The sequence below is a fragment of the Halyomorpha halys genome, unplaced genomic scaffold, assembly GCF_000696795.3.
Source record: "Halyomorpha halys isolate HHAL.00 unplaced genomic scaffold, Hhal_1.1 Scaffold299.1, whole genome shotgun sequence".
Classification (NCBI taxonomy): Eukaryota; Metazoa; Arthropoda; class Insecta; order Hemiptera; family Pentatomidae; genus Halyomorpha; species Halyomorpha halys.
The window spans coordinates 775,445-790,419 of record NW_027107963.1 but is presented as its reverse complement, the minus strand read 5'-3'; the positions used below and the strand labels follow the sequence as shown (position 1 = coordinate 790,419).

The window sequence follows — 14,975 nt, the reverse complement described above, 5'->3', positions numbered from 1 at the left end:
GGGTGAGATACTTAAAATGGTCGCGCTTGGCGAGAGTTCTACCTTATCTTCATCAAGGGTACGCTATTAAGAGCCCACGAGATGGCTTTATCGACCATCTAAGGGGGTAATAATTTAATGTGCTTAGAATAAGTGCATGCTAAAAAGCAGTTACACGGCACCCTCTCAACTGATTTATGATGTTATAACGCTAAGATTTTATTATAGAAGTTCTACTCTGAACAAGTACCATTTTAAGTATACGAACGCATACATTTATAATATCTCTCAATTAATAAACATATCGTTTGAACTAAGAGGCTACTGAATCTTGTAACATTATCTTAAGTTGTTTTTAACAATATCAGTAAAAAAAAAAATCTCCTGGGATATTTATTTTGTAATCGGAAATTCAGTTCTCTCTTACTATCTTCAGGACTAATTTATGAAATGTTCCAAAGGAAGAATAAAGGTTTCTTAAAGTGCTTAGCTTTAACTCAATAAAATTATCGTTTTACAAATGCTCCTTTATGTTTTCCTTTGATACGAATTCGTTATTATAAAACGAAAATTGTGAGAATTCAAAGAAAACCCTTAGTAAGGTCTTCCTTAGCAATGTTCGTAAAAACAGTTCTCAAAAATGGAAGTCTACTAAAAGTAAGTTTACCTTACCGTATGTAGGTTCATTCTTCATCAACACAGAATGTCGTTTTAGTCTTAGAGAAAAAACAGTAATTTCTAAAAGTTTAATTTCTATTGAAGATACCAATTATTGTTTGCCATTTTTAATTTAGTTTTAATCAACTATTTTCCTGCAATAGCAGAATAACCGTAAAACGAAAAACTGTATAGTTGCGTTTTTATCACTTTATTTGACTGAAAAAATAAATATATTAATAAAAATATGTCAACAAGCTCTCTTAACCTGGTAATATAAAAATTAGTTGGCAGCTACATAAAGAGGTAATCATGGGCACACAGGATACATCTTGTAAGTGAAATGTTTGGCTATTTTTTTCAGAATATGAGTGATTTCTTATCCAATGGCCCTCTAGTTTATAAAATCGATCTAAAACTAATGTGATTTGATTTTATGTCTTATGAGCTATGAGATCATTAAGTGAGCCTTATAAGCAAGTGAAATATGTTTCTCCTTCATATGAAAAATATATATTTTTTGACATTAAAAAGGATAATTTATTATAAATAAGGAAAATACATCTTAGCCATATAAATATGTATTACCTGAAAAGATGATTTCTTTAATTTTAATTATTGATACCGTGAACTTGTTCTTATCCATTTACGGTATAGATGCCCTAATATCGTAATTAATTGTAAGATATCTTCCTCAAGCTAATTTTCTTAATGAAACTGAAAGTAAATAAGATTAATGGATGCAGTTTTCACTCGAGAGAATTAATTAATTTGGCAATCGGTGTGATCGCATTATTCTCAATTATGCTTGAAGTGAGGTGTCAAGTTTAAATTAAGAAACAAAAATCTTTTTTAATGGCAAACACGGGAATCGAATTAACAAAAAATGAGCCCTTCCTAAAATTTCCTCGGTCTGGTAACATATGTTGTTATTTCTTTTTTTTAAAAAAAAGGGAATGGTTTCCAATTTTTTCTCTCTCCTATTGGCCCATTGCTTACTGGACAGGTGAACACGCCTTCTACACCTCTTAATTGGGTGGAAATAATTATTGTGTTTTCATCCAGTTTCTTTTCTATTTTTATCTCGTGGTGAGATAAAGCATCTTAAAAGGTTTCCTGTTGGCCAATTAATTGTTTTTTTGCTTTTTTTTTTGTACACTTTTTCTATTTTCCTTTATTTTAAAGAAGCTACTTTTCATTTATTACGCTAATTATTTAGCAATCTGAATTAAAGTCCTTCCTAATTAACCGCCTGATTAGGAAGATCATCAGATTTTTAAAGATAAGAGGAATTTCAAGATTGCTAATCCTGAATAAATAGCCTGAGGAATACTCATATAAATCTAATGTGTTAACTATCATAGTTGGAAAAAAAAAAGATCTAGAGAAATTTCCTTTAATTTATATGGTATTAAACTTTTTTATTTTATTAAGGTTAAGTGTAAATTAGTAAAAATTAATGATGAAGAATAATTTCATAATAATGTAATATATCAACTCAAGGGTTTGCAGCCCAAAAACCGACACTCAACTGGTCGGCAACAAATTCAATCCAACTTATACCAGCCAATATAAGCAACCCATACATGCACATGTGTGAATTTAGTTTGGCAATTGTGAACCAGCACGTTACAACAAATATAGAATAACCTAAATGCTTAAATCCCTTTAATTATTAATAAGAAAAAAATTATATACACTGTAGGACAATATTGTTAGGGCAAAAATTCGGTTCTCCTTTAGATTGATATCCGACAAATTGATGCACATAATGTCAATTTATGATTAAATATTCAGATTCAATCATCTGCTCAATCAATGCTCCTAATAGTTTTGTGTGCATTCATATAACAAGGAGCTACATTCTCTTTTCATCAAATAAGTCAAGCGGAGGTGCTCCTATCTAACAGAAAATGTAACTTAAAGGCCGGAGAAACTCATTTTTGAGATAGAACAATTTTTTTTCTTTATTGGAAATCAGATCTCACAAAGAACCGGCCAAAAATCCACTAACCCCCTTGATGATACAGACCACTCGAATATACTATGTAATGTTATTAACAAAGTTTTTTTTATAAGAATCAACATTTTCATCTTTCTAGTTTATATTACTTAAATGAAAAACGTAACGAAGAAGGAAATAAATGTTGCCCAGAAAGGGTATATTTTACAAGGAATAACATTTTCAAACATCGTTGAGATAATTTAACTCCGAGATGTGAATGTTTCTTTAAATGGCGGATTGTAAATGTCACTAGTGTTAGTCATGGTTCGACCTCAGCACCTGCCTCCATAGCATCCAGTTGATATACGGCTGCCCTCTTCAACATAAAGGTTGAATAAGTCCTAATCAAAGCAAACTTTAACAGGCTATTGCTGATATTTTTTTATTTTAAACTTAATCAGGAGAATCTTTCCTTCTTTTATTCTATAAAAAATAAAATAAAATCCAGAACATTAGAAATAAATATTAGAAAACATAAAAATTAGATAAAATGTATTTGCTTCCTTATCAAGGCTTCTGCAATAAGCTCTGCCAGGAGTACCACAGGGTAGTAATGTAGGTCCTATTATTTTTAATACATACAAATGATATTTTTAAAAAGTGAAATTTTCAACTCTAATCGATGAATAATTTATTCAAACGCTTAGATTGGTGATAAAATTGAGAAGAGAGATAAGATTGCAGATAAAATTGAATTTGACTCGAGAAAATTGAAGAATAGTACGATAATGCTCTTTAACCTAATACCAATAGGTTTCGTGATATTATATTATTCTATTATTATATTATTCTAGGAATAGACAGATTATATTTAAAGTATATAAAATGATTTTAATAGATACTGAACCATTATTTCAACAATATTAGTTAATAAAGTAATGTAGAAAAAAACTGGAAATTCAGCAGTAAACCTAAAATCTCTCCCTAACTTTTCAACTTTAGATTGGAATGGTTTTTTGAAAAATTAACAGAGAAAAGACCGAGGGTAGCTGCTGAGAAGATGCCGGGCGGCGATAGGACGGTCTACTAATGCCGCAGTAAATTTTGTCCTATCGTCAGTCCACTCCTCGCCAGATGGAGCCTGTCACACCCCAACTGATTTCAACACTCACGCGCACAAAAAAAACCAGGTGTACTCCTCCCCGTCGATTCTCCACGGGGAAGGAAATTAAATTAATGACAAAAGGCACAATCCTACTGATATGGAATATCCGATACGAAATTAAGTGGCCAAGAGTTCGTTTATTTCCTTTCGGAGAGAAAGAAACTTATACTTCCAAAAAGTTAAGAACAGTTTTGAGAGCCGGATTCAGAATCAAAGGCTTATGTTGTATTGGATTTAATTTAACACACCGTAGGCAACACCTAACGATTCATTGGTGATTCCCTTTTAATCTCTGTATGTTCTAGATTAGTTTCATTCGTGAGTTAAACATATACCAGTTTCCCAGAAAAAAAAAAAATAATACCAAACAAACTATAATCTACTATTCTTAAGTTTTTACCTTTTTGGTAATTACTATTTTTTTTATTATTTGTTTCTAACCATAAGGATACTACTATCTGAAATCTTTTTGAAAACAACATTTCTTAATTATTGAGGAAATCGAACCTGAACACCTTTTATGAGAAGATGGTTAGTAAAGAACACAACTAAGTAATAATTGATTTATCATTGCCAACGTTTCAGCCAGAAGTCAGGCCTTCATTAGGGGGATAATTTGACATAACTTAATTGTTTTCTTTACTGATGGCACCCACGACAGTCAACTACCAACTCATCATTCTCAACTTCTTTTGCTTATAATCAGAGACGCCAACCACCAAACTATACATGAGCGACAGCAAATAAATCCCTCAAGGCCACTCGGAATCCGAATTGACTAAATCGTGTACCTCGAATGGGCGATTGAGTGAGAGTAGTGAGTGGAAAATAGTGGACTAAGGATAGTTTTATACTATGATTATTTTTTATCGTCCATCAAACATTCATTTTTACTCATTCATAGTGAGTGAGCTGTGAGTCCGGAAAATAAATATTTTGGCCACATTTGATTCTAACTATAATTATTCATCAATCAACATTCATAAAACATAATATTAATATTATAAATGTGTTAAAAATTGAGGTAAATGAATATATTGTATTTGTTTTCATAATATGGAATCATATTATTGTTAGCATGTTCTTAAACATTTATATATATTTTTTTTTAAATTTTGGCTGAAGCAAATTCAACATTAAATTCCCATTATTGAGTAAATAAAGCGGAAACACCCTGAAAATACATGGTTATAAATGGGAATGCTATAAATATTTGAAGAACAGAGAACTTAACACTATTTTCTGAGCTTGACATTGAGGAAAGTTATGAAAGCCAATTTGACAACACTAAGAGATATAATCACTAGATGAAGTTAAGTTGTCCGGCCATCATTACAGGGCATAATTTTTTCATAACTGGAGCGGAAATTGCACTCAAGGTAACATTATACTCGCAATTAAATGATTCAGCAATCTCTTGTGAAATGCTTTTGACGGAAGACAACTGAAGTAAAAAAAAAAAAAAAAATACAGAGGAAACAAGTATTTGAATCATGTACTGAAATTTCCTTAGTATACAACCTTAGTTTTCCTGTAAAAACTGATTATTATTCATATCTGTATGTTTTTTTTTTCCATTTTGTTTTTTCGTTAATGCGTTAGTGAAAATGAATCATCGATAAGAATGAAAGAAAATGAGAATTTAAAAAACGGAAAAAAAAGAAGAAAATTAACTAATAAAGGTTAGCGTAATTTCTTAAAGAATAGATACTGTCCGAGCAGAGGGAGTCACCTCAGCAACCTCGAATCTGGAGTAGCGTTGATTCGAATCCGGCGTGGTGGGAGAGGGTGGACTTGACCACTATTATTCTTTAGTTAGAATAGGTTGGTTATCCCATAATGTTAGAAATGTATGATAGGGAATAAAAAGATAAAACATAAATAAAAAGTTTGTTAAAGGATAAATTAGATTCAAAGCTTTACAAACTTAAGAATACAATGCAAAGAACTGAAGCTATTGTAACAAACAAATCACAGTAGATTAAGTAGCGACGTTTCGCCTTATCAAACACTTTTTCCAAAATAATGTGATATGGAAAATATGATGGCAGAGCGAGCCGTTGGAGATAAGTATGAAACCAGCAATGGGGAATCTCTTGGGCTATCTTGGTCTCTAAAAAGTATTTTATGTGAAGAGTTGGTTTGGGATACACGTGAATCCACTTATTTTCCTAATGATATGCGCGATCGGGAGCGTATAGGAATCAACTCGCCCGCTTTTATGAGCCATCTCGTTACTACTGATACAGAAGCTGGCTCGGTTCTGTTTCTATTAGAGTTTTTCTTACACAAAGCAGTTCGTTACCTACGGTTAGTGTTATGGGCTCTATTTCCAACTGTAAGGGGAAGCTCTCTTTCTTATCGCCTCTTTATTTTTACTAGCCTAAAAGGAATCTGAGGAGAGGAAGACAATTAACGGAAAACTGATTCCATAGGCTAAACACTTTCAAAATTGAAAACAAAAAAAATTAAATCCGAAAACATAAAACTAGGCAAGGATAAAAATATTGTAATATTTGTATGTCAATCTACAAAAACTTAAAAGTTTTTAATAGATGTATTCAATTTCAATTTTTTTGTTATTTCTTTTTCTGATGTAAAATATGTTAATTATTACTAATTCATCAACAGTTTAATTTAATTTTTTTAATGTTTTCAATGTTTCTTAATGTGTATTTAAATAAATGTTTATAGATTACATGTTTAGTATATTATATTTTAAATTGTATTGTTTTTTTACAAGCTGTCTTTTCTTCTTTATTTTTTTTTTGTAGTCAGTTATATTTTAGGTAATATTTTGTTTTATACATTAGGATTTTTCTATTTTTCATTTTTTCTTTTTCTTATATCAAACTTGGGGTAGACCAACACCCTCTCTATGTCTCTAAACCATTACAGATGTAAATAAATAAAATAATTATTGGTTCTATTCCAGGGCGTAAGAAGCTGCCTTTCTTAACGCCTACATTTTTTCTCCAGCCAAAAAAAGGATCAGAGGAGAGGAAGACAGTTAACAGAAAACTGACAACATACATTTTATGTGATAATAATAACTATATAATTTATAATTTATAAATGTTCGAGACATTGCACACACTAAGCTTTTATTTTTCTTCTAATAGGTTATAAAGATGAAATATGTTATTTCCGTTTAAATAAATGGGTACAGAAAAATATAAGTGAAATTCATACTCGTTCAGTGAATGCGCCTGGGATTGGGTTAGTATTTCCATTGAATGGTCCTCTATCTGAGCAAGTTTTTTTTTTCAACCACTGACATCCCGCATACTTTGCATCCAATTTACAAAGATACGGAGACTACTTCCGTCGCCGCGACCCCGGTGTGGTCCCTATATCGGAAGACGTTATCCCAATACCGGTCTCCATCCAGCTCAGATCGGAGGGCAGTGGACAACGCTTATCTCTTTCCCATGGCTGAGGTAATCCTCGGGTGCGTCCCCTGTCAGTTCTTCGGGGAGACAGTTCCAGTATAAAAACGAAAAAAAAAAATAGAAAAAAGGAAAAGAAAAGAAAAGAAAAAAGAAGCCATTACCGTGTGTGCTCTAATTGACTTGTTAAGTGGGTTCCCTGGGGATAAACCCGGATTAACAGCTGACAAATCTGGATTATGTAAATCACCGCCTCACTGTAATTCTTTCTCTGTCAGGATATCGGGCGGTCCTAAAGTCGATTCACTAGTCTCTGGATTAACTGCCAGCATATTATTTATTTCCTATAACTTCTGCGGATAAACATTTCTCAGTCCCTCTCATGTGCTGTATCTTAATATTGTAGAGTTATGTCTTGGAAACGATCGTTCCAAGACGCTAACTTTATACCTCTAGAACTAGGCCCTAGCATTATTATCTTTCTCAAATAAAAAGTTAAATTCGAAATAACAGGATACTGGAAAACACCATGGTTTAAGCATCATGTAAAATTATCCAGAAAAATTACTAATTCCTAACAATTATTTTCTAATAAAATTCAGTTCAATAAATTATTCTAAAAAAATATATAATGGATATGCTCGGAAAGTGTTAAACCTTCCTCTGGAAAAATTAAATCATTTCTTTCTGAAAATAAAATTTGAAAGAATGAATTTATAGGAAAATATTTAAAGTTTATTAAACTATTTCATCATTATTTTAATTAGATGATTACATATTTTAAATAAATACTTTTTAAAAAATAAATAAGGCTCAATATTGAACCTGTGTAAAAAAAAAAAAAAAACTAGACAGCCACAATAATATCCAATAGATTTCTTCTCAAAAGGATATAGCTCTTCGAGTTTGACAAAGGCAATAGAAGATATATCAAACTGTAAATTGCTGAAAACCTATAGCTACCGCGTGCCTCATGAAAAAAGCTGAGCTCGGTCGGCGTAGGCGTAGTTTGGTTTGGGGGCTGATTTAGTGCCCCAACGTCTGTTATTTCCGCCGATAGATCAGCCAGCTCTGTTGCCTGTACCGGGTCGCCTCATTAACTAAATTGCTTATAAATTATAATATAACTGATTATTGTATTGTTTTAGAAGAGGAGGGGGCCTTGTATTGCCACAATACGGCTTCCTATATCTGAGAAGCTGAATATCCCACTACTTCCCTTAAAAAAGTAGTCGCTACATATCGCTGCTTTGTAATATAGTTTCGAATAGTGGCAAAGTGGTCATATTTTTTTCTTGTATTTTGTGTTTGAGGCATTCATAAATTGAATCGTAGACTGGAGTTAATTTTTCTGTAGGACGACCTCAGTAAATAAACCACTGTCTACGGAACTATTTTGTGAATACGTCCATGAATTTTAAATAAAATAACATTTTTTTGTCAAATATGCAACTATTCAAGCAAAGGAGCAATATGTTCACGTATTTCATCATATACTTTTATGCACATTTTTTTTGTCTTCGGCCGTTAATGTTCTTTTGTGAGAAAAGGTTTCTTTCTTGGAGACATAAATAATACTGGCATTTTACGACTTCAAAATTATATATTTTAGGGTTAATATAAGAGAATTGATTTTTTTCAACTGTAAACAAATATATTTTAATTGAAAAATACTTGAATATTTTTGTCACCTGAGAATTTTCAAACTTTCAGCTATTTTGAAATAAATGTATCAACTTTGAAATTTAGAAAAGCCAATTTAAATTTAAATCGTGCGCCGATTAAAGTATTTTAAAGTGATAGATTTTATTCCCTTCTTCCCTTCACTTTATGTAATTCAGAAAGACATAGGGCATCGCAGTCTAAGGTCAATGTCCGTAGTTCATAAACACAGTTTGTATAATAAAAAAAAACTACCATAAAATTTTACAACAATCCTACTTGAAGCATTGAGCATAAGACTATGCTTCTGCGCAATGGTGCTTAGGCTTTCAAAGAAAATTTGCAAATTTTAATTATAAAACAATTTCAAAATAAAAATGTATGTCTTGGCCCCATCTGATTAGAAAGAAACTACCGGCTCCGGAGACTGTGCTATTAAATTGAGCAAGACAGGGGGATGGAATTAGAGTAATTTGGAAGGCTAAAGGATAGCGGAGAGGTAACCATGCATTATTCAAGAGAGGTGCGGTCCGCCAAATCATAATTAGAGCTGGGCATAAATCTCGGGGCGACACGCCTACCGTGTTCTCCGGTCGTCCGCTTCTCTTCCTCTATCGGCTTCATCTCCCAGGGATTAAAAAAAACTATATGTCCACGCGGCTCAGTCGGATCCGATCAGGAAGAAATGATAATCCCTGGAAAATCTTCCTGGCGACGTGGACGAATGAGGATGGTTAAAAAAGGTTATATAATTAAATAAGGGTACAAAAATTAGTCACGAGATCATCTTGGAAACTGCTTAAAAAGACACCTCATCATAGCTGATTCTATGCTAATAAATATTGTTATAAAAATCAGTTTTTTATGTAATTTGTTTCCTCTTATTGTGATTGAAAATAGAGCTTTATCAATTAAATGGGAAAAAATATTATATACATGGCCATGAAATGTGAACCTAAAAGTACCCGCAAAAGGCTGAAAAGAGCTTAGAATTAAAAATTGAAAAATAATTCCAATTGGGGGTAGGTGCTACTTATACAATTATATGATCATTATATTACGAGTATACCGCACCCTCAAATAAATTCCAACCTAACTCAAAAATCAAACTTAATACCAAATTATTATAAATATTTTTATTTTATATTCAAAGTGATTTTTGCTGACTATCCAAATAACCAATTAGGTCTTAATTCATAATGATTTATTAATTAATTATCTTTTAGTGGAAATGAGTTTTAATATATAATAACTATTTTTAAAATCCATTTTTGATTGTTTTAGTTAGGATGAAAAGTTGTATGTACCAAGTTGGGACTAGGACAGAAAAAGATATTCTGTGACTTACGAACCTGTTGTATTCAGAGGAAAAACGTTAGGCTTTGTAGCTCTAGAATAATGTTAAATGTTTTTTATAATAAATCTAAAAAATATAATATAAGAATATAAAATGATAATATAATCTAATAAAATGAGTTAGACATTATTTTTCCGTCAGGTGGAAATAAAATCGTGTAAACAATTTTTTAAAAAACCGATCATCTCTACATGTGCATAGCCAAATACATTTGGGCCAACAACAGCTAAGTATTCGGAACACATGAACCCGAATAACTTCACTAAATCCCAGTTTTAGTGGTCACTAATTTTGGCGAAGTATGTTTTTTTTTTTTACGATTTGTAATAAGCTACTAATGTACACAATGTAAATAATATTTAAATTTAATTTTTCAAGTTTAAATATTTGATATAATGATTATTAAAAAAATAAACGATATCTAATGAGAAAGAAAATATTTTTATTTTTATATTCGTTTTTACAATCTTTTTTATGTCAGTGTCACAGGTATCCGATATCTTATGGCGGATTGAGTAAATAAGAAGAGGAGGAAGATAAAATCTTTTTCTTCAGATATTTAAACTTATATGTCATATTTTATTATTTTAAATCTGTTGGGTTATTTTAAAAAATGACCATAAAATAAGTAGTTTAAAATATATAAATGTAAAAGAAGTGTTATGAAAGGGAAAAAAAAACATTAGAACGGAAGAAAAAATAATTTTAAATATTAATTAACTGACCTTTTTGCTCCTTAGTAATTTTCAACTATGGCATTGTTACAAATAAAATAAACTTTAAAACTATAATGGAAATAAAGAACAATAGATTACAGAGTTGAGCAAGCTAGGTCATATATATTTTTTATTTTCCTTTCTCCCTACTACGAGGTACAAAGGACACTATGAATTTCCCCCTGACAGTGTATTAGAGCATATTAATTACTGTTGCAGTTGAAGGACTATAAAGAACGGTAGAGCACCCAAAGCTAATTGCCGCTATAAAACATAGCCTGACACCCGCTCCCGGACGGGAGCCCAAAACCGGTCCCCGAATCCAGCGGGACACGGGAATAATTTATTATAAACACATGGAGTATATATCGCCACCTCCTCGGGTAATGGCCGAATTTCCTCTCCATTCAATGACTACCTTAAAAACGGCTCCTGAAAAAAACCCTCCCCACTTCAAGTTACTTAACGCCTTTTGTGTAGATCTTATCGGTGAAGCAATATTTTATCGAGTCAAAATCGGATAGTTCGAGGGGCCAGGCAATTAGAAATCGAATTATTATTCTTATTTATCGGTGAGTTGCTCTACATCTTGGACAACATCGCGTTTATGCAATAAGTCATTTTGTAATGGATGTTGTAAATCTTATACGATAAGCGATGTGTGCTGATATGTTATGTTTTAATATAATGTACAAAATACTTTACTAGTGCACTCATAAACTGAATAATAGCGAAATAATTTTGTCTTAATCACGAAAAAAATTACTCATATTGCAATGTATTTTTTATTTGTAGATAACAATGATCGATGCCATTCTTAAAGATGGATTACTATTAAAGTAGTAACGATACAACATAATGAGCAGCAATACACTTCGGAATGAATAGTATTTATTTACACAACCATCAGATGAATAAGTACATTAATAATTTCTTACGAAAATTTGAGTAAAACAGAAAAGAAAAACCAAAGAGTTTTCTATTAAACGTTAATATTCACTTCTGGAAAGTAAATTTTTTTTTTATTTTGATAAATTAAAATTATACATCTAAAATATATTCAGTTTATCTAAAAATTTTAATTCTCCCTCCTCAAATTTGGGTAACTAATCAATATTTTCAATAAAAAATAATTTATTTACATACGATGCTCCTTTAATAATTTTTAATTATAGCTTTCCTAAAGTTTTGGATTTGACATAAATATTAAATTCATTATAATATATAAAAGAATGCTATTACAGAGGACTACTTACCTTGATATGCGTCATCCTGTGGTAGTAGAGGTTGGAGGAGGCGGTGAACCGTTTCCCGCAGACTTGACATTGGTGGGGCTTTTCGCCGGAGTGGATTCGCCTGTGGGTGTTGAGAGAGCTGCTAGTGCTGAAGCCTTTGTTACACACCATACACACGTGGGGTTTTTCGCCTAAACAATACAAAAACACTTAATTCCTCTCCTTAACGAATGCTAACTCATTGAAAGAATTATATCTTTTTAAAAAAATAATAAATGATATAGTTTGAGCATCATTACCCGTATGCGTCCTCATGTGCCTCTTCAGTAGGGACGGCCTGTCGAATGCCTTGCCGCACACCTCGCAGGGCAGCAAGCTCCTCTCCGGCCGCCCAGACCTCTTGGGTGACCTGGCCTGTGTCATCCGCTGCCCTTCGGAGTCTGAGGATTTGTCTGTGTCCACGGGCGACGACGAACCAGGAGGTGTGATGAGCGAGCGGGATAGTAGCGACATCGAGAGGTCTAAGGGGGAGTCTGCAAAGAGGTAAAATAGTTGTTGTTAGGTAGTAAATATTGCAAAGCAGAAATCATTTTTTGAGATTCTTGAAATTGTTTTAAAAGAATATCTCACTTATTGTCTTAAATATTAATCATCGATCTGTTCGTAATGCTTTACATTAATTGAGAGAGTTTACATTAACGTAACGTAACAAAAATTGGTAAAATTATTGGTTGATATGTAAAAATATAAACTGTGAATTTCAAACTCACCCATTGTTTATAAACCCGATTTCTCCCGATCCTATTCCATTGCATCAATATATTCATACATTGTTATATTTTGCTAAACTGTTCTATTATAGGCAGGAAAAAAGTTTATATTCGTTTTACAGACCTCAAGAAATCCTCTAATATGAATGTTTATTGCAACTAAATAATAACAATATTTTATTCAAAATTTTTGCAATTCGCAGGGAGTTAAGTAAAAGTTAATGCGCGTACCCCACCATATTTTATAAAATTTATCCTCAATTGTATTTGAATCATTTATACTCTTAATCAAGAGTTGAGGAGCATGAAATAAGTAAATATGCACATATTTTGAAGTTGTTTGCAATCAGTAAATAATACTACACTAAAATTTCCGATGTCATTATACCATTGCTAATTAATGTTGGAACAACTCAATTAAAAGACGAGAGACCGCAGAGGAAGGTAACGAACAGAGCGGCCCGCGAGAGCTATGTAAATTGACAGCCCTTTTTGTCGCGCGACATGCGGCTCCTTTTCTCTTCCATTTATAGCGCTCTTCGTCTTACCGCCATTCCTATTAGCCCCTTTGTTCATTTAAAATAATTCTAACCCCTTCCTCCAGGACGCGGTTTCGTTTCCATACTACCGCGTAGTAGCTATATCGTCGCGACTTTATGATCTCCACCGCTAGGGGTTTCTTGAATAACAATTTATTCGGATTAGCTCGGTAAATGCCTCCCCGCTATGGATCCCTCTCGGATTTATGCAGCTCAGAGAACATTGGCCCCATTGCTTCAGATGCCTCCAGATGAAGTAATGGAGAAATTGGATCGGTCAACCAGAAAGCAAAGCATCGCCCACAATCGAATAAGTGCTTTGGTCCCGTTAGAATTATATAACGGTTTCATATCATTCTCCGATAGAACCTTTCATTAAATACATCATTTTCATAACTCAAAATGACTTATTGGAATCGCAATTAAGTGGTTTTATTGCCAATTAAAATGACAACAAATTTAAATTGGAGGTTGGATGAATTCCAGTTACCAGAGCCATTTATATCTTTTCCACAAAGTAATATAAATCTTTTTACTTAACAATTCTTTAGGTCAAATTATGGAAATGTGAATTAAATTTGTTCAACGATTTCAGTTATTAGTTTTTAAAAATCGTTTGCAATGATAACAATTAAAAATGAGTTCATACACAACATGTTACAAGGTTAACAATTGAAATTAGTCAAAAACACCTGAACAGTTATAAGTTAATTTTTTTTTACTCTGTTATTGTGTTATTCTAAAATTTTATTGCTATAAGGTTTTCATTGAAGAAATGTTTTTGTTTCGTTTTATTTATTCCAAATCTTTTGATCGACATGATATATTGGGTTTACTTTTGGGGCCTGAAAAGACCATTGAATAATAATATATAGTTCTGTATATTAACTGCATCACTGTTTCTTATATGCATGGCTGTAAATCTATCAATCTATTAAATTAGCAGATAACATATTAAGGTTCTATGATCACTTTTTTTTTTTTTAGTTGTTCTTAAATTAATAAAAATAAGTTAAATAAGGAGAAAAAAATAAAATAGATTACATCTTAAAGGATCTCTAAAGCTGGTTTTAAGAAAACATATACTAGTATCGATCTTCATTTTATTTCTTTGCAACCCACATTCACACTCTACATAACAAATTAATCATTAATAAAACCATATTTATTTTTCTTTTACACCAGATTAATCGGAGGAGCCGGTGAGATTTACTGTAGTTGCAATATGGTTGACAAGGTTTTTCATGTGGTTATTATTTTTCACTAATAATCCGAACGTATAGTGGTTTTGATCAACTAACCAAGATCATGAGTCAGTATCCATTGCATGCAGTTGGAATCGAAGGGAAGTACAGATGCTCTTGTGAACTGGAGTAATGGGTTCGAAATAACTAATGGCGCCACAATTGCGATAAAACCTGATATCATGCATATGAGTCGCCTGGAGGAGTCATTAATTTATTTTACAAATCAACTTTTTTCAATGGGCGATAAGTTGTCGTAGGCCGAGAGGGGTCGGTCTTTCCCGCATGTCCGTGCGACACTTGTAAATTGGAGGCTG

At 32.3% G+C, this 14,975-nt stretch overlaps 1 protein-coding gene across 1 annotated transcript in view; it reads right to left on the bottom strand.

Moving 5' to 3' along the window:
* LOC106680938 (zinc finger protein 391) overlaps window positions 1-14,975 on the bottom strand; it is a 204,513-nt gene that overhangs the window by 74,454 nt on the left and 115,084 nt on the right. Inside the window, exons 4-5 of the mRNA XM_014420980.2 lie at window positions 12,405-12,638; window positions 12,127-12,296 (exon numbers count right to left, since the gene is read on the bottom strand). Coding sequence (XP_014276466.1) covers window positions 12,127-12,296; window positions 12,405-12,638 — 404 coding nt within the window. The remainder of the gene's footprint in view (window positions 1-12,126; window positions 12,297-12,404; window positions 12,639-14,975) is intronic.